Source organism: Pan troglodytes, chromosome 11, assembly GCF_028858775.2.
Source record: "Pan troglodytes isolate AG18354 chromosome 11, NHGRI_mPanTro3-v2.0_pri, whole genome shotgun sequence".
Taxonomy (NCBI): Eukaryota; Metazoa; Chordata; class Mammalia; order Primates; family Hominidae; genus Pan; species Pan troglodytes.
The window spans coordinates 107,439,979-107,461,034 of NC_072409.2; the positions used below are offsets into that span (position 1 = coordinate 107,439,979).

The 21,056-nt window shown below is 36.0% G+C and overlaps 1 protein-coding gene across 38 annotated transcripts in view; it reads left to right on the forward strand.

The window, feature by feature from the left end:
- PTPRD (protein tyrosine phosphatase receptor type D) overlaps window positions 1–21,056 on the forward strand; it is a 2,309,829-nt gene that overhangs the window by 2,102,282 nt on the left and 186,491 nt on the right. For all 38 annotated transcript variants that reach the window (XM_054658683.2, XM_054658684.2, XM_054658676.2 and 35 more), the window contains 4 exons: window positions 3,203–3,472; window positions 6,320–6,901; window positions 17,333–17,466; window positions 20,362–20,506. In XM_054658683.2, the coding sequence (XP_054514658.1) occupies window positions 3,203–3,472; window positions 6,320–6,901; window positions 17,333–17,466; window positions 20,362–20,506 (1,131 nt within the window). The remainder of the gene's footprint in view (window positions 1–3,202; window positions 3,473–6,319; window positions 6,902–17,332; window positions 17,467–20,361; window positions 20,507–21,056) is intronic.

Sequence of the window (21,056 nt, forward strand, 5' to 3'; positions counted from 1 at the left end):
AAAGACAACTCTTGAGTATAATCTGTCCTGAGGCTTGGAGTTTGTAAGTATATTTGCATTTTTACATCTTGGTTTCTATTTTTACTGTATTGATTGAACTGTGCTTTGCATTTGTTTGAGGTTTTCTTCTTTTTCTTTCTGTTTTTTTCTGTTGTTTCTCTTCTGTTTCCTTATTAAACCCCTGAAATAATTGCTTGGTGTGCTACTAATCAGTTCTCTGTGCAATTCCAAGCATAAAGGTGTTTATGTCTTCATGACCCCTGCTGCTGAAACTGTAAGGATAAAGCTGCTAACTCTATAAAACAAGTGCTACATGCAAATAGCACAGTTGTATTTCTGTCTTCGTATACTTTCTTAATTATGAACACATAGTATTATATATACATGTGTATTCATATATGTGCACATATGTACACCTTTTTGTTTGAATTATTAAGACTTACCGAAACATTTAGTTTTTTGATTGCGATGGAAAACTGTATTTTAAATAGTAATGTGAGTTGTCCTTGAGACAAGAATGAATTATGAGGATACATTCATATGTTCTCATGAAGTAATAGAAATGATTAAACTGTGAGGTTATGAATGGCTATGCCTTTCCATTCAACTAGAAAGAAGTACTTCCTCTTCCCGAGAGTTCTCAAAGCCAGTTCCTGTAGTTTTTTTAATCCAGTGGAAGTGTTCTTATTCCTGGTCTACATATCTATGAATAACCACAAAGGCATGGGTGGGGGTGGGATTAAAGAAAAGACTGAGAGGGCTTTAAGTTACAATAGGATGGGTTCCCTTAAGAAAATACCTAGCTTGATTTTGAAATTTTTGTTAGAGGTAATTTTGTTTCCCTGGGGATGTTTTTCTCTCCTTTCTTTTTTTATGGAGTCTGGGGTGGGGAAATATGAAGAAAGTCATTTCTTCTCTAAATTCTTCGAAAGCCCCTTGATCCTTTTTCCACAATAGTGACCTCCCTTGCTGCATGAGGCATGTGTACCTTCTTCCATGGAAAATTTCAAAATGATGCTAGCTATTGTTTCTAATACCATGTTAGTCTGTGAGGTATTGCTAACTTTTCCAGCTGAGATAGGAAGGATGAACTAGAGCGAATAAAGATGTTCAAGTAGCAGTTGAAAGCCTTGATATGGCCTTTTTACTCTCTCTGTGTTTCCCTTGTTTTTCTCCTTTCCTCATTTCATTGTGTTCTGCATCAAACCCCCTACATCCCTCAGAGCTGCGAGAAGGTTGGTGTGTTTTTTACTTTTTACCCACCTTACAAAACTATTAATTAAACCAATAACAAAGAATACAAATGAAATGAATGTAGCTGCATTGTGTTCTTCTTTGGGTTAATGGTATGTTTTAGCAGAGAATGCCCTGGCCATGGCTTCCGGTGCTTGCTGGTGGTGTCTAACTGTGGTGCATGGTGGGAGAGAATGTACCTGGGTGCATGGTAACTGGTAACACTTAACTCTGTAAGGTCCAGTGAACTTGGTCAGTGTTCCTGCTTTCCTTCCTGCTCCACTGTCCCCATCTCCCACCCTGCCTTTAATTTCTGTCTTATAAGGATGCCTGCTGCCCACAGAATGACTTTTTCTAGTTTCTCCCCTAATCCCAAGCATGAAGACTAAACTCTCCTCCATTTTTCTTGATATGTTCTTTGATACCTCAGAGTCTACACTGGCTCCTGCTTGCTTTGTGTAACCTCTGTGAATTGGCTGCAGGAGGCATGCTTAGCTTTCTCTTCTTCTCCTATGACTGTCATTCACCCATGAGGCCATTGCAGTGAGCCATCTCAAATAAGCGGAGGTTTATCTCGACCTTAAGAGCAGCCAAAAAGTTTTCAGACAGAATTACTTATCTTCTTCTTGGGGTTATGAGGTTACTTACCAGTTTATTTATAATTTTTAAAAAATCTTTATTAAATGTATTTAAGGTGTGCTCCCTAAAGATTACCCTCTAGATCTCAAATTCTTATGGTGTGACATTTTGCCAGTAAAAGCCCCAGATGAAACCAATTTATCTCTCACTTTCTCCTTGTATCACATCCAAAACACATTTACTTAAACACACATAAACCTGCAGATTATCTGAAGCAGGAACACTGAACTGACATTGCTTGGTAATTTTTCTGTGTTATGTTGCTTTAATATGATCTCTTCTCTTAATGTCATGTCCTGCTGTATGTTTTAGATCCAGTGTCCCTCAATTTGAATGTGGGCATAAAAAGCCTTTTAAAAGATTTTGTTGTCGTTTATGTTGTTTTACCTTAGATATGAATTGAATGGAATCCTGTATGTGAAACACCCAGCTCCCTTTCTGAATTTGCAATCCTTACTTTTAACAACTTGAGCTTAATCTACTGTCTTTCAACCCTGTCATCCCCTAAGTCCCTGTGTTTCAATCGTTATACTTTACCTCCCCCTTTCATGTTTATTTCTATTGCCCCATTATTTCTTCTGCGGTCATTGCTGTCTTGGATTCCAGCCATTCTTTCAATATCCTTAGCACGGGCCTTGAGATTCCATCTTGTGCATGCCTTGCATGACCCAATCCAGTATCTCTACTGGTGTTAGCCTGTTTCTTCTTCTGTGACTGTAAATCAATATGTGTATACATTTCTGTGTTTGTTCCAGTGTTAGTGTGAGGTCTTGAGGCTGCATCCACTATGAATCTGAAAACATAAAGTGCACTTTCAGTGTACTCTAGGTGATGTTTTCCAGGGCTGGGATGTGACAGTGTGGTCCCACACCTACATTCACATCAACTGGAAGTGCACAGCACTGAAGTTGGTTTTGATACTCAACTTAAACTTGCTGGTGACCTTCCAGCCCCCTTTTCTGCATATACATGCCTGCATAGAATCATTGTTATATGCCTGCATGTATATGTTTTTGTGTTTATCTTATGCATGATGTTTGTGTATTGTTAGTTTGTAGATAGTTTTTTGTGGGGCCCTTGTAGGTCTGAATCAACTTTTGTATTAGTGTGTCTAAGATATCAATGACTAAACTAAATAAATAATTCTGTGTATACACACACCATACTTGTATGGTCTGTATTATCCACAGTTTTTCTTTATGTTTTGTTTTTGGACAATCCACAATGTTTCAATTGTTGAATCGTGTCTGTACGGTGCATGTCATGTGTTTTAATAATCCACTTTTTCTTGCCTTGTATATGTTATCATTTCCCTTGTGTTTTGTTCCAGTTCGCCGTGTCCCACCAAGATTCTCTATCCCACCCACTAATCATGAAATCATGCCAGGCGGAAGCGTTAATATCACCTGTGTGGCCGTGGGGTCACCAATGCCTTATGTAAAGTGGATGTTGGGGGCAGAAGATCTGACACCTGAAGATGATATGCCAATAGGAAGAAATGTGCTAGAACTGAATGATGTAAGACAGTCAGCAAATTACACCTGTGTTGCTATGTCAACACTGGGTGTCATTGAAGCAATAGCACAGATCACTGTCAAAGGTATGCTCAGTGGATTATGCTTTGAGGATCTGGGTACACTCAAGCCAAGTGACTAGTGCCTCTAGAAAGCCCATCCTTGAAAATCTAAAATAATTCATCATTCAGCATTTTAAATGTGTGTATAACCTAATCATATCTGTGGTATTATATAACATGCATAAGCCTAGATAGGCGGATTTTTTCTTGGAAGTATCTGGCAGCCTATGTAGAGATAATCATCAGAATATTAAAAGACAGTCCATGGAGGCCCAGGCACTAACCAGACAGAACTAGGAATTTTAGACATGGTCGACCATTATGGTGGGACTGATGTGTACAGTCTACATACTAGACCAGAACCTTGATAAGAACCCCAAGAAAAGTCAATATGAGCATTAATAAATGCTTAAAATTTCTAAATACAAAGGCAAAAGAAGAAAAAAAAAGTTGAAATCAACATAGTCTAATAATAGATGATTTAACTTTTTGGTGGGCCCTACTATTAAAAATCAAAAGGCAAGTAAGAGTATATTCTGTTGTAGTTTTATCTTTCACCTTGCATAGATGAGTGCTCAAGGAATATTCTTTCCTTTAAAAAACAGACTAAATATAACCAAAGTACTATATTACATGAATATTTTTGAACTAAAGAGAAAGAGTACAAGCATGTAAGGGTACCGTTTTTTTTTCCCCCAGTGTTTATAGAATTCTAGAAAGTGTTTGCAAATTGAGTCAGACATAGGGCAACTTAAGTTTTCTGCAGATGGCTAGAACTATTGCAAAATGAACACAAATTATCTTCTTTTCCTAGGCAATGTTGTAGGCATTTGGAATTCAGCAGCAAGTAAGAAGTACAAGTTTGCTACTCTTGAAAAGCTGCCATTCTAGGGGGTGATCTTAGAAAATGCAATACACGTTATAATTGGTATCGTATCTTTAACCAAGCGTATATATCAAATATATGCTATATAAAACTAATGACATGAGAACAAAGGTACACATTGTCAACATTTACAATCGTGAAATAATGTTATATTGTGTAACCTCAATATAATAAGCACCCATGTATTTATCTGTACATTACAGACATAAAACCTGTACTGTACAATAAATGTGACTTAGTGAAACTAATAATGTCAGCTAAATATCAGTGAGCACAACTTTAATTAGCAATATTTGTATTTGCTTTGAAAGTTCAGAAAGACATGTAGGGGAAGTCTGGAGCACACACAGCCTTGAAAAATGCCAGGTCAGAATATTTAAACAAATTTCATTTTATTATTATTTTCAGTAAATTCCCTTGACAAAATATTATCATTCTGTAGTTCTTTGAGTAGTGTGTAAATATTGAATCACCTTTTTTATAATTACCATTTTAGCTTTAAATATTTGAAGGCTTGCTGAAGACCTTTAAGAATTCAAACGCCGGGGCCACTTTAAACTAATATTTTGTTCACCTTCTCATCTTTGTTTTCCTGACTCTTGCCACTTCCCTGTCTTTTCCACCTCAAAAATAAACAAATAAAACATAAGAGTGAATCTTAATGGCAAATTAAAATAAATCAAAACAAAAGAACAGGTTGAAGAGAGTGAGGTGAATGGGTGCTGACTCATTTATTCAGTTAACTGTTTAACGATTCTCATTAAAAACCTACCAAGTGCCAGGCAGCATTCTAGGCATTCACAATTTTACAGTAAGTCAGAAGTACAAGTTTGCTGCTCTTGAAAAGCTGCCATTCTAGGGGGTGTTATACTTCTTGCCTTTATGTTGGCAAGGAAACAGGGACACTAATGGGCTGATTATATGAATGTTACCCTTTGAGAGTTCTCTAAAGAGTCAACTATTAGAATGCCCCTTCCTACCCTAATAGCACTGCGTTTCAGAATCATTGTTTAGAATAAGGCACTTGAATATGAGGTCAGCAAAGCAGACAGTTTATATTTTTAATTAGTAGTATTTTGATTTGTATTCTTCTGCTAAAAAGAAACAATTAGACCTCTAAAAAGATGGATTTTATTGCAAATATTTGTCATGTAGCTACATCGGATATTTCTGATGTGGAATATAGAATGCGTATTAATATGACCATAACATACCTTAAAAAGTGATTAGTGAATGTGCCTTAATTTACTTCCTTCAGCAATTTTTAAATATTAAGAATAAAACATTGATTTGAAATTTCTATTCTTTTGCACCTTAAAATTTTTGGTTCTTCGTTTATAAGAAAATTTTTAGTAATGGTACTGTGTCTTACCAGAATATAGATGTTATTGTTTCATAGCAATTTAATTTCATTTCAATGTATTCCACATTTTGTTCTTTTCAATGTTTATTGGTATTTCAGTTATACCATTTATTTATTGGGGCAAGGGGCTAATTGGCCAAGCTTTTGGTATAATAATAGTAATAACTGCAGCTAATACTAAGGTTTTTTTGTGGGTTCCAGTTACATTCTAAGAATCTTAGTGGATTGGCTCATTAATCTTCACAGCAAACCCATGAAATACAGTTACATACAGCTGTATAATATAACTTAAATAATAATATTTTTCCCATTTCCACATGAGGAAACTAAAGCAAAGAGAGGTTAAGAAATGCGTGCAGGATCACTTAGCTAATAAGTAGAGGATTTGGATACAAGCCTAAAAATATGCTGTCAAGCCCTTCTAGGAAAGCAGAATTTGTGTCACCTATGAATGTTTTACTGTCCTTCTTGGCCATTCAGAAAACTACTCTTTGCTATAATTTCATTTAATTAAATCTTCAGTAGATACATAATCCTGTCATTTTCATAGTAGAGTTTATAGATTTTTGAAATATTATAGAGATGATGGGTAGTCATTGTCTTTTATCTTCCCCCATCCAAGCCTTACCCAAACCTCCAGGAACTCCTGTAGTGACCGAGAGCACAGCTACAAGCATCACACTGACGTGGGACTCTGGGAACCCTGAGCCTGTTTCTTATTACATAATTCAGCATAAACCTAAAAACTCTGAGGAACCTTACAAAGAAATTGATGGGGTGGCGACCACACGCTACAGTGTCGCTGGACTAAGTCCCTACTCGGATTATGAATTCAGGGTTGTTGCTGTCAATAACATTGGGCGGGGGCCTCCCAGCGAACCTGTGCTAACACAAACCTCAGAGCAAGCGCCATCCAGTGCCCCGAGGGATGTCCAGGCACGAATGTTGAGTTCGACCACCATTTTGGTGCAGTGGAAGGAACCTGAAGAGCCAAATGGACAGATCCAAGGATATAGAGTTTATTATACAATGGATCCCACTCAACATGTCAACAACTGGATGAAACACAATGTAGCCGACAGCCAAATCACTACTATTGGCAACTTAGTGCCCCAGAAAACATATTCTGTCAAAGTCCTGGCTTTTACCTCAATTGGAGATGGTCCACTTTCAAGTGACATACAAGTCATCACTCAGACAGGAGGTAAGTTTGGTTGAGGAGGGAAATAGGGCAGGAGGGAAGGGCTGGTGCAAAGAGGTGAGAAGGACAAAAACAAAGAAGGAACAAAGATGGTATGAATTTTAATTTTTGAGATTTAGGGCTTCAAAGCAAGAGATGATAGATATCTGAAAAGGAACAAGCATGGACATCTGAAAAACTAATCATTTTGAGCAGAACAATGCATTAACACCCCTTCTTTTTAATTTGTATGGGAATGACTTGAAGACTTCTCTATGTGAGATAGAAAAATGTCTCCCCCATGCCCAGTTTTGAGAATAGAAAAACTACACTTCTTTGTAATAGCTAGTATGGTAGAGTGGTCTCAAAAGAGTATTTAATTTGTGTAAGATTGGATGGTTCAAGACAAAGCTAAAAAATAAAACTGTTACAGGGCCTTGGGTATTTAAATGGCTTATATTTGCCAGAAGCTACTGGCTTGAAAATAAATATTCTCTGAGTGGCTTTAATTTCTGTTTTTCTCTGTATGGCCTCAGTGGATAAAGAGAGACAGTCACCGAGATCTCAGAAAGAACATTGGGCCTGATTGATTAACTTTGCTAAGAGCTACAGCAGACATTAGACTATTTTATGAAGGAAAACTTGGCCCTCCCAGTGGTTTTATTTTCCTAAGAGGTTATCAAACCTCTTTGGTCTTTGAGTCAAGGTGATCAGTTTGGCTTTGGGCTAATATAAAATAACAGGCCTCTTCTAAAGTTTATTCTTGAGCCACGCACAGTGGCTCACGCCTGTAATCCCAACAGTTTTGGGAGGTAGGTGGATCACTTGAGGGTCAGGACTTTGAGACCAGCCTGGCCAATGGCAAAACCTCATCTCTATTAAAAATACAAAAATTAGCTGGGCATGGTAGCAGGCACCTGTAATTCCTGCTACTCAGGAGGCTGAGGCAGGAGAATCACTTGAACCTGGGAGATGGAGTTTGCAGTGAGCTAAGATTATACCACTACACTCCAGCCTGGGTGACAGCAAGACTCCATCTCAAAAAAAAAAAAAGTTTATTCTTGAGCATCTGAGAGCTACTTCTTTGACTCCTTATTGTGTTGGCATCTTTTAAACCTGCATTAATCTACGAATGTTTTTGGCATCATGCTGTTGGCTTGTTTTGAAATCTACATAATAATCATATTATTGGAGACAGTGTAATCTGTAGACATAACTCATTGCTAATCCTGGCAATGAATTAATAAATTTTCTCAGATGCCAGTACTAGATAATGTATGTCTCATCTATTTCACTGATACCTGTGAATCACTGACTTGTTTTCATGTCATAGTCTTTATATGAAGTATGTTTAACTATTTGTCCTTGCTTCTAGGAATCTCAGAGCACATTTATATTAATAGTTTGCCTGCCTTTATTTTCATACCATTATTTGGTTCTTATTGGCTTGTTCATGGATTTATTCTTTTCTCTGTGACATTGTAGGAAAGCCAGCTATAAAAATATGTCTCACCACAGTTGTATTAAAAACTGTCCATATATCTTCTCTGTGTGCCACTTGCAGTACTTCTGTATTTATTTGCTGTAGTAATATGCGAAAAAAAATACTGTAGGCTGTTCTTACCAAAAAAGCTTCTCATTGGGAAATGTAGACATCTGTAAATCTTGTTCTGCTTTTTCTTGACTAAAAGTGGTTAACTATTATGAGATTGCTTTTTATTATACTGTTTTAGCAGCTACATAACAATTAAAAAATTCTAAGAAATTATATGGGAACTTACATTCCACTTTGAGCTTTTTAAATTTCTCAGCTGTGGTTAGTTTTTCAATCCCTGGTCTTGGAGTAACATAACCAGGGTTTGAATCCCAAGCTTTCGTTTATTAGCTGTCACCTTAGGTGATTTATGTCATCTCTCTCTGAACTTCAGTTTTCTAGTCTATAATAATAACCACCTTATAGAGTGTAGTGGTTCTATTTGTTTTCTAGTGCTCCTGTAAAAAAAAGAACCACATACTAGGTGGCTTAAACAACGGGAATCTATTGTCTCACAGTTCTGGGGCCTAGGGAGTCTGAGATCAAGGTGTTGGCAGGATTGGTTCCTTTTGAAGGCTGTGAGGGAAATATACTTAATGCTGCTGCCCTAACTTCTGTTGGTTGGTTTGCTGGCAATCTTTGCTGTACCATGACATGTAGAAGCATCATCTGATCACTACCTTCATCTTTACATTATGTTCTTTCCAAAAGCATGCCTGTGCCCAAATTTCCCTTTTTACTAGTACACAGTCATAATGGACTTGGGGTCACTCTTATGGCCTCATCTTAAGTAATTCCATTGCAAAGATCCTATATTGAAATGAGGTTATGCTCTGAGGTACTGGGGATGAGGATGTCAACATATGGATTTTTGTGGGATGCAATAAAATTCATAACAGGGTATAGATTAGATAATGGAGGGAAACATTTTGTAACTTAATATGTAAAACATTAAATTATTAATATGTAATCATCATAATAGTAGCTAACATATGGAGGACACTATACTATGAACTTTGCATGTATTTATTCTCACAAACCAATTAGGCAGATGTGGAATTATCCCACTTGCCAGTGAGTAAATTGAAGATCAAAGAGGATAAAACGTGATTCAGAAACTTGCCGTAGGTCGTAAGGTTACTAAGTGCAAAAGCAGAATTTAAATCCAGGGATTCTGGATACTTTCAACTGCTGTGTTAGTCCATTTTCACACTGCTATAAAGAGATACCCATGACTGAGTAATTGACAAAGGAAAGAGGTTTAATTGACTCACAATTTCACATGGCTAGGGAGAGTTCAGGAAACTTAGAGTCATGGCAGAAGGTGAAGGGGAAGCAAGGACCTTCTCCACATGGTGGCAGGAGAGAGAAGAGCAAAGGGGGAAGAGCCCCTTATAAAACCATTAGATCTCGTGAGAATTCACTCACTATCACGACAACGGCATAGGAGAAAGCACCCCCATTGTTCAATCACCTCCCACCAGGTCCCTTCTTTGACACATGGGGATTACAGTTTGAGAAGAGATTTGGGTGGGGACACAGAGCCTAATCATTATCAACTACCATTACCTTTTAAATTAATAATTTACTTAATGGGATAGTTTTTGTGTTTTTATGCCAGCGTAGGTATTCAATAATGAAAAGAGGCAAGAGAGAAAAACACAATTGTTTCATTTATTCATATATTTATCTAAGAATTATACATAACTTACTTCTGAAACACTGAGGTAGCTATTAGATTATTCCAGTGCAGAAGTACATGAAAACATTTAGAAATGGAAAAAAAAAAACCAACTAAGTTTATCTAAAAGAAGTGGAAGGAAGAACATTTTTATGAAAGATCATTACACTCAAGCAGTAAATTTGGCTGAAATTTAACTAAATTTAAATAAATTTGGCTCTAAGTTTTATAAGCACCAGTTTAAACATAGAAATCTATAGTGTTTCATATTTTTATTTTCTGATGGCAGGAAGATTATCTAAGAAACAAAATTTTTCCTAAACCTAATCCAACCAAAATGTGAATCTTAGACAATTGTGAGAATCCTTGTATTTAGAATGCTAAATGAAAAACCCTGATGCCTTCAGTCGTAATTTATTGAAAAATATAGAAGTAATGTTTAAGTAGACAGACCATATCTTTATTTTTTTATATTACCAGTGGACAGAATGTGACATTGAATCATAACTCAGTGAAGGTAGCATTATCAGAGGGGCAACTGAGTTACTGTGAGCTGGAGACTCTACTTTCAAAAGCTCTGATTTAATTTAATGACAGAACTCAGAAAATCTAGATGAATGGGACATGGATATATTAGAATAGTTGTTCCCACTCTGTTTAACTAACTTTTTTGCATGAAGATGTTTCCAGGAATCTTCCATAATAGTTTTACTTTTAATACATGTTGATTGAGAGATATATAGTGATGTAATGACTGCCTGCCAAGCTCAATAAGCTAAGAAAACCTTCCAAAATAGCACAATGATTTGATCTGTTCTATAGGCTTAATTAAAAAGGCCAGTGGATATTGGTGGACACCTGCCAAAAACAATGATGTTTGTTCTGATGTAAATTAATGCTGAGCTGCTCCTTAAGAAAAAGGAGTAACAAGAAAGTTACTGACTAAAGAATTCTTAGGATGATTGCTAGGATGATAACCATTATGAGATATAAAATTTAAGGATATGATTATTTTCACTGCAATTTTTCTCCTCTAACCCTATAAAAATTTACTGATCAATAATATGTAGGACTTGAAGTACATTTTAAATACAAATACACAGAAATGTACATTTTGATGTCTTCTGTGTCTAAAAGGTACTCATTTAATTTTATTATCTTTCATTCTGTGACATTCACATTCCTATTTTTGTTTGAAACCGGATTCCAAAAGAACAATATTTAGGATCAAAGTGAGTTTAAGAGAGAAGTCTCACTTTTGATTTGATCTAATATGAGTCACACAGATGGATATAAGTGAAGGATTGATGTAAATTTGTGTATTTCTGGTAATACAGAAAATGGGAATATGATCTGTCTGTTTTACAGTCAGAGAGTTTTTCTCCTTGATTGTGAACATTAGTACAGTTGACCGTGTTGAGTAATCTTTAAATGGTTTTAAATATGAAAAGACTTTCATTGAGATGATTATTTTCTGAAATATGGGTCAATCTTCTCAGTTCTCCATAGCTCTGACTTCTGGCATTACAACGTCACTTGCAACTAGTTTACCTTGAAAATATGGGGAATATATGGCCATTGACAAGCAAAGTATTTATATTAAGCTAGAAAAATATTTTCATTATTAGAAAACACATTCAGGAAGGAAAAAAGGACCTCCTATAGTTTTCTTATAAAGGTAATTATACCAAAAGCATAGGGTAACTATATTTTTTTATAGAAGAAGTGCAAATAAAACTCTGACAAAGAAGTAGTAAGTTAAATCTCAAACCTAATGCATTAAATGTTGCTTGATGTTCCTGCTAATTAGAGGCATTATAAATCTTAAATCCTAATATGTGTCTTTTTTCTGAACTGTATTTAGAAAGCATGTCTGACCTCTAATTACATCTATTCATTTAATAGATTCTTGAAAATCATCTGACTTATATGGATATACCTTTAACAGTATATGCCTTCAAAAGATAAAGAATTATATATATTTATCAAATACTAATGACTAGTATCAACTTTAAACATTTTAGGGATGTTAATGCTATTACAAATTCTGGGCATTGCAAAAGTGTTAAAATATAAGCTATGACATTTAGAGACAAAGTCTGTTAGGTTTCCAGAAGTTTATAAATCATTTCATTAGTGTATGTCAACAGGCCTATGCAAGCAAACTAGAAAAAGACTGCTTTCTAATAACCAAAGTTATGAGTCCAATTTAAATGCTTTTTCTGAATAGATTTAGCAATGAGTAAAGGAGCACTGGATATAAATACAACTATAATAAAATTTAACTTTTTCTCATTTATATTTAATGACTGTTGAGAATAAGATTTGTGCTGATGCTTGTGTATTAAGTACTTATTTTGTCAATGATATATTTGTGGCATTTACACATCAGACTCTTTGTTTTGAATTTTGCTTTGTTTTACTAACGTTATAATTCTGGCTGTCGGTTTTATTGTTATTATCATTTATCAATATGCTAGATACACACATTTTAAAACATGTACCTTAGTAAAATACTGGATGTTTTAGCAATCATGGGTTTTCTAGTATCTTTGGTCATATTTCATATTTATACTATAGCAAGATGAAACTGTTGTTTAGCAGTGCAATATGTGTCAACCTTTCTTTAGAGATAATCTCTAAATTTTATTCAAATATTAATCTCTTCTAATATATCAGCATCTGATAATGTGAAGGTTTATCTTGTTAGTCTTTTTTATCCCTTGTCTTTGAGTTGCTTTCACATATTTATATAGAGTGTAATTATAGTAATACTCAAGTACTTAACATGTATCAGTGGGATTATGATCTTATTTTAGGGACTTGATAGCTCACATTTCTATTTCCTTGTGGACATTAAGTAAGTAATCAAGGGGATGGACATACTTTTACAGTATATAATGACTTCTTAAATATAATATTAAAGAAAAATTTTTACTTATTTTATTTCTGCTTTCCATGTCCTATTGTAAATCTGGTTTATGGTCAATATCAGATCTCTCCTTTGAATATGAAGTAACTGCTTAAAGGTCTGGATATGTTGTTTTTATTTGCCCATGATTTTCCTAGAATCTCACATTTTCTTATAAAATTTATGTTCAGTTAATCAGTGAAGGAAATGTTACAACACAGAAAAACTCTTGAATAAAATAAAAATAAAATAAGATATACATAGACAAAGGACTGGTAAGTGAAGGTAAAAAAAAAAAAATACCGGTGAGAAACCGTGATGTGTAATGATTACAAGAGCATAAAATATCTGTGTGTAAGAAGGCGAGGCACAGTGGCTCACACCCATACTCTCATTGCTTTGAGTGGTCGAGGTGGAAGGATTTCTTGAGCCCAGGAAGTTCAGACAACCTGGTGCAACATATTGAGACCCTGTCTGTACAAAAAAAATTAAAAAATTAGCCGGGTGTTATGGCACACACCTGTAGTTTCAGCTACTCAGGGGGCTGAGGTGGAAGGAGCACTTGAGACCTGGAGGTCAAAGCTGTAGTGAACCATGATTGTGCCATTGCACTCCAGCCTGGGTGATAGAGTAAGACCTTGTCTCAAAGCTAAATAAATAAATAAATAAATAAAATGTAGGTAAATATTTACGTGTATACATTTATATGTATAAATACATATATAGAGAGAAAACATTAACAGAAATGTGAAATGGAACTTCTGTAGACCCAATATTTGATATAAAAATTCAATTGATAGATAATGAAAGTAGTCCCATGTCTCAAGTGTTCCAGAGAAAACAAATATGACAGTCTGTAGCCCCTAAAGTGTTTTCTTATATACATATATTATGCTCATTAGGACCAATAGGTTGGGAATTTAAAAATACATTCATTTTATACCTCATTTAAAAAAATTTCTTTGTATCCTCAGCTTCCTGGTTGTGGATTCAAATATGACAAAATGCCCTGAGGAAGTGATATCATTAGGTACACCCTCAGTTCCCGAGGAAGTGTGGGTAGTGCATTCTTAAGCCATTGATGAGCCTGGAGCCTCAGATCATGAAAGTTTATTTTAGGTTATTTCATGGCCCATATGCCGAATCTAGCCTGTAGACACATTTTGCCCCATACAGTGCTTTTAAAATTCAATTAATTTTCAGTAATTAAGAATGGAAAGGTTTTACCTGGAAGGTTCATGATCAACTTCTGTGAAGGAAATCTGAAGCTGGGACAAGAGTGCGCCCACATTTCACAAGGCAGCAACCTGCTGTCACTGAGCATGGCCTGCGGTCCCTCTTCAGGTGGTGGGCACTCTCCACTGGGCCCCAGGCCCCATGTGGCCTTCTCACTCATCTAAATTACCTGACACCTCTGAGCATTTGTATTCGCACCACATGTTTATTTTGTATATTATTATTTATTTATTTTTTTGTAGAGACAGGGTGTCACTCTGTCATCCAGGGTGGTGTGCAGTGGCTCAGTCATCGTTCACTGTAGCCTCACCCTCCTGGACTCAAGTGATCCTCTCACCTCAGCCTCCCAAGCAGCTGGGACTACAGGCATGCTCCACCATGCCCGGCTAATTTTTTTAAGTTTTATTATTTTGTAGAGACAGGGTTTTGCTATGTTGCCTAGGCTGGTCTCGAACCCCTGACTTCAAGCAATCCTCCCAACTTGGCCTCCCAAAGTGCTGGGATTACAGATGTGAGTTACCATGCTTAAGCCTGTACCACAAGTTTAAAATCTAATAAATGAAGTTACCCTCCGAACCATTTCAAAAGAAGGATAAGGAAAGAACAGGAGAGAACCCCCTGTACATTAGATGAAGATACTTTGCATCAAGTCGTCTAGCCAACCTTTAGCTTTGTGCAAGAATAAAAAGGACAGTGTACTTTCTGAGACTTGGATGTGCCTACTTAAGTCATTATTTAGAAGGAAGGGGCTCTTAATAGAAACAAGCAGAATCAGATGATCAGACGAAGCTTGTGTCACTAAACAAGAATGAAATATTGAGACCAACCGGGAATTTACTCAAGACAAATTAAAAGCAAAAAGTAAACAGTTTAAGTAAGAAAAAGTTAATTAGGTTTCCAAGATGTTTTCAATCAATGTCAATTTATTATTAGCATTAGGCAGGGAAGAAATGCATAACAAGCAATTATTATCCCGAGAGCAGCCCTCCAGTGTTGTCTGTGTTTCTAATTCTTGACCATACTGTACTCCGGTTTGGTTTGAGTCAGGAGTTAACACAAACTTTCTTGTTTCCCAGGAAATTGGGAGAAAGAAAGAAGCATATAAAACTAGGAAAAAAATCAGTGACTGCATACGTAGGCATATGTGTGCATTTTTAGCCTGAGAAACCCTTTTATCATGTGAATATTAGATCCTATCATAATTTTCCCATCTATCTGGTCACTCTTGTTTCCATTATTGCTCCTGCCAGTGCTTTTGGTATTTCCCTTTTAGAAATAACGCATTTTCCATTTGCTTTGCAGTTTGCCTGTTTGTGTTTTGTTCCCCTCTGTCCCTCTGCCTCTTGCTTCTCAATCTTTTATCTTCTTTCGCTTCCACCTTTCAATCTAAATGATAGTGTTAGGTCACCCACTGGGCAGGTACTGGGGAAAAAAACTGTGATACTCTGTTCAGAAAGTAAGCTCCCAGAGGCATCAAATCAATGAGACTCTCAAGGCCTGTGATTTTTAAAAAGAGAGAGAGAAAAGATGATGAAGGCAACTAGAAATATGAAGCACTGATTATTTGTGACCTTAAGCAGCAGTCCAAACATATATTCCTTTACACACACACACACACACACACACACACATACACATACACATACACATATACACACATATACACAGGCTGACTTACCAGAGGAATAAAATTATCATTAGGAATTCTACAAATCATTCTTGCAGACTGCTTTAACAAAGGGCATTTTTTAAAGCCGTAGTACAGACATATAACTATAAAAGAAAAGGAAAGCAATACATTTTCTCCAAAGGCTTCTTTTCAACTACAAATTATACTGTATTATATGTATTTTAAAATATTTTCGCTGAGGTTGCCACTTTAGATGTTTTAAAGCACACTTTAGATGTTTTTTTACTCCTCTGCTATGAAGTATTATTGTTCTCTTTTTTTCTTTAAATATAAATGGAATTCTCATTTCAACTTGAGGGAATATGAACATATGTTCAGCCACAGCACATTGAGACGTGCCATAATATCAAGGGTAATGATCAAAATATTTTACAATTGGGAAAGCATAGGCACTCACCAATCAGAGCAGACAGTGGCCAAGAACAATGTACGATTAGATGTGCCAGTGACACCCTGACTCAGCCTTGTGTATAAATAGAGGGGAACTGATAGGCTCAGGTGTGGACTAGAAAGTTTAGGTTAGTAATCATTCTAGTACATTTGAGTAAGGTGTTTTAAACTGAATAGACTTTCCATTCTTTGTTACAGCTGATAAACAGCTCTTCCAAATTGTCTGTCGAATAGATTACATGGCTAACATGAGAATTATAGATGATCTCTTTAAGTTACCATATTTCTGATAAGTGTATTCTATAAACTTCTTAATTTTTTTAGTAGTTTAGTTTTGTGGCACTAGGGAGGATATTTTGTTTGTATTAGGTGTAGTTCATTAAATAATTTAACATAGTTTAGAGATTAGAAGTCATTATTTGTAAGTGATAGAGTTTTGTTTTGTTTTGTTTTTCCTTTCTCACACCTCTTCTTCAAAATGTGGGCTGGTAAGAAAAAACGCTGAGTGATTCTGTTTGCCTGTTAGGTTTTGTTATTGGAGTAAAGGTAGGATTTCATAAATTTAATTGGAAATAATTTTGAATGTTACATGTAGTGCTAGAGAGTAAGTTCCTACTCAGTTGTAAATAACAATACTTTTAGGTATTTTGTACTTATTATGCTTTTGGCAATATTTCAAGTGCTTTATGTAAATTATATTATTTATTACTAACAACCATATCATGAAGTAAAGAATTTTTTCCTCAAAATTGAATTCAGAGGCCGATATACTTTATACTTATCAGTTCTACTATATCTTGTGTAGATGTTCTACTACTCCAGAGCAGGATTTATAACATTGTACTCGCCCTGTATACAAAGAGGTTAACTTGGACAATGTAAAGGAGCTTGTTTTCCACTAAGCTGGTACATGTGTACAGATTTCGAAAGGTTTAAACAGGTTACGCTAATGGAAGAACTTTGTGAATACTCCTGGTGATTGTGAGTTCAATCCATTGCCTCCCTGTTTTTAGTACCAGGGCAGCCACTAAACTTCAAAGCAGAACCTGAGTCTGAAACAAGTATTTTGCTCTCTTGGACACCTCCACGTTCAGATACCATTGCCAACTATGAACTGGTCTACAAAGATGGGGAGCATGGAGAGGAGGTAAGACTATAGTGCTTCTCACCTTGGGAATTATTCATTACGTTGGGCCACTTTTTTATTTTCGTGTATTTATCCACCTTCTTGGTCAGAGAGCTATTGAGGACCTTGACGGAAAAGATTTACTAATTAAAAGAGGAACTTGACTCCCCCTCCCCCCCAAGAAAAACCCCAAAACAACAACAATGACAAAAAACAGTGGTTATTTGGAGGCTTTGGGGAAAAACAAAACAAAATAACTCTTGTTCCTGTTGGAATGTGCTTCTGACAGAGTTCCAAGTTCCATAGATGTATCAGGTTATGGAAGAATAAATACTCAATGAGACTTGAGGACTTTCTCTTCTTCATGAAAGTATTTAAGTCACTGTGGGGACAGGTGACTAAATTAGCTCTATATGTTAATGAAAGTCCTTGGCTAGATGAATTTTTCCACCCTGGTTTCAAAGATTCCCCAATAGCAAATGTTTGTTTGCTAAAAAGTATTTGGTATGAAGGTGAGTGTGTATAACATTTGAGTATGCTGTGCAAATAAAATAACAGATTGTAGAAGGCATGGCAATTGTTGATCGTCACTGCAAAGAGAAATGAAAATCAATATAATTAACTCATTAATGGGCACTGTTCTCAGGGTTTCACCATCAATAATGCATGTAATTTTTATAGTAGCACTGGAGCTAGCCTTTCTTATTAATCGATTTGACATATAATAAAATGGAGGCATGGAAAAAAAGTTAAATAATGTGCTGAAAGTCTCGCACTAGTGGATGGCAGAGCTGGGATTTGAGTCTAGGCAGTCGAGTTCCAGAGTGTGTGTTGTTAACGGTTAGGGTCTACTGCTTCTTGAGTGCAGTTTGAATACATTATAGAAATCGATATTAAGATACATCTAACATTTTCAGAATGAGAATACATAATAGTAATAAATATGTTTCTTTTATTATTGTGAAATCCAATGGGGAACATTAGGACAAAAGGAGTTAATGGCACTATGTTTGAGAACTTCACTCATATATTCATTTTATTATGCCTCTTAGCATTTTTTATATGAAAAAAAAAATCTTCACAAAGTGAAACAGTCCCTGTGTTCTAATAAAGAATATCTTTTAAAAAACTCACATACTAAATGAACTACTCTCAATTAACTTGTAGTACATAATTTTGGATGTTATAATAAATCAATATGTTCTTGTAAACTTCTATTTTATTCCATCTGTTTGAATTGAGCAGAATCTCAAAAGAATAGGTTTTAAATGCAGTGGTTTTAGATTTAGCTAACAAAGCCAATATAAATCAAGCACTCAGAAAGTTATATAGTTGAAATGCAGATATGAGTTAAAGTATTCATGGTACAACTTGAGCTATTGGTGTTTTCTGTAAGGCGTAAATCAGCACTGAATTGTTTAAACCTTCATCACGACCACCAAACTAAAATACAGGCATACATAGACACAAACATACATATATACAAAGAGTAAAGGAGAATTGTGATGCTTACATGTTGGCATAGCTACTGTGCTCCACAATTGCTTATTTAGGGAATTTCTTTATTTCTTACTCGGTGGATCTAAAATTCCTGAAAACTTTTGTATTTGTAAGTCAGAACACCCTAGGGATGGTTTCTCTAGTTTTATATTTGAATGTTTCTTCTTCTTCTTCTTCTTTTTTTTTTTTTTTTTTTTTTTTTGAGACAGAGTCTCACTCTGTCGCCTAGACTGGAGTGCAGTGGCGCGATCTCTGCTCACTGCAACCTCACCTCCTGGGTTCACGCCGTTCTCCTGCCTCAGCCTCCCGAGTAGCTGGGACCACAGGCGCCCACCACCACACCCGGCTAATTTTTTGTATTTTTAGGAGAGAAGGGTTTTCACCATGTTAGCCAGGATGGTCTCGATCTCCTGCCCTCATGTTCCGCCCGCCTCGGCCTCGCAAAGTGGTGGGATTACAGGCGTGAGCCACCGTGCCCGGCCTTGAGTTCTTCTTAACTGATTTGTTTGTGTGAATAGCAAACACTATTTGATAAAGTGTTAAGATTACACACACCATTACTAGATTGTGTATTCACTTGCATTTGAAGGTTTACTGTAGGCTGATGTTCAAGATTGATTACCCATAGACACTTATATTTTTGCTAAATGACAAATTTTAAGCACGGAAGGTGAGAGTTATAGCATTTGATTAACGAAATCGTATATCAAAAGTCCACAAACATTTGTGAATCTATTTTTTTTCTGTCTGTGGTTCTTTATTCACAAAGCAAGTAAGGTTTTCAGTTATTTTAGATCAACCTAGGGTAGTAATGTGGTTTCAGATAAATTATTCAACTTTCTTTAGTGACTAACGTGATATTTTACCCATTAAAACTTGGCAATTTCAAATCTCTTTTATAGCAACCTCCTGTAAATTGTATACTGGTTACTGTTGCTACTTCTGGTCATGTTTTCTTTGCCTCCAATTGAGATTTCAGAAGGTCATGGGAGATGAGTAGACATCTGTTCAATTAAATTTGCACATGTTGGGTAGATTCCACTACCAGGGGCAGGGGTCGTTTTCTTTTGTGATCTGTGTCACAGCAACATACACACATTTAACGGCAGAACATACTCACGGGTGTTGGCCTCTCAGTCTTCGTCTTATCTGATGTGTTTGGCTGACTGTGTCAACATTAAAAAGATCTCTGACTTCCCTTATTCCAGTTACCTTTGTAGAAACTTGCCTTTTAAACTGATATTTTCATTATATAATTTCCTTAGTATAGCCCTGGATACTCACTATTGACTCTTTTGGTGATATTTTGATGAGATTATAATCCTGATGATAGAAATCTGATGGTCCAGACAGTATGATTAAAAAGTATTTGCATGAACCTTACTGAAGATGACCACATTCTCTTATTGCTTCCAGCAACGAATTACCATTGAGCCAGGGACATCATATAGGCTGCAAGGACTGAAACCAAACAGCTTATACTATTTCCGTCTGGCTGCACGCTCCCCTCAAGGCCTGGGTGCTTCTACTGCAGAAATATCAGCTAGAACCATGCAGTCAAGTAGGTGTCTCTCTTTGCTTATTTTCTGCCTTTTTATTTCCTCGGGGAGATGTTGCTAGCTTTCACCTTCACCAATAAGCAAACCTGCTAATATACTTAATAGTTAGTCTCTAGGTTAGTATGCATCACACTTCACAGGTGAAAGTGTAACTGTGACTTATTTTGGTCTCATCACTTGATCCAAATAACAGATCCCACCTTCCCACTTCCTACACTGAAAGACTTTTAAAGAAGGTAGTAGACGTCCATGGGTGAAATGTGGGTGAAAGGAGTTAGATCAAGCCCCGTTTAATGAATTACAAGGCTTTAAAGCAAAATTCACATTGAGAACCCTGTATAATAATCATAGGAGGGCTTCGCAAATGAAAGAGGCTGCAAAAGACAAAAAAAAAACTTTATTTTTTTAAGCACACAGGCTTTAGCTTTGCAATCAAACAAGTCCTTATTTCATGTATTTGTTTCTACTAAGAAAAGCTCAGCTCTGATGACTTGTTTCTTATTAACTCTGTGTGTAGTACATGTGGAAATTTGGAACACTGACAGAAAATCT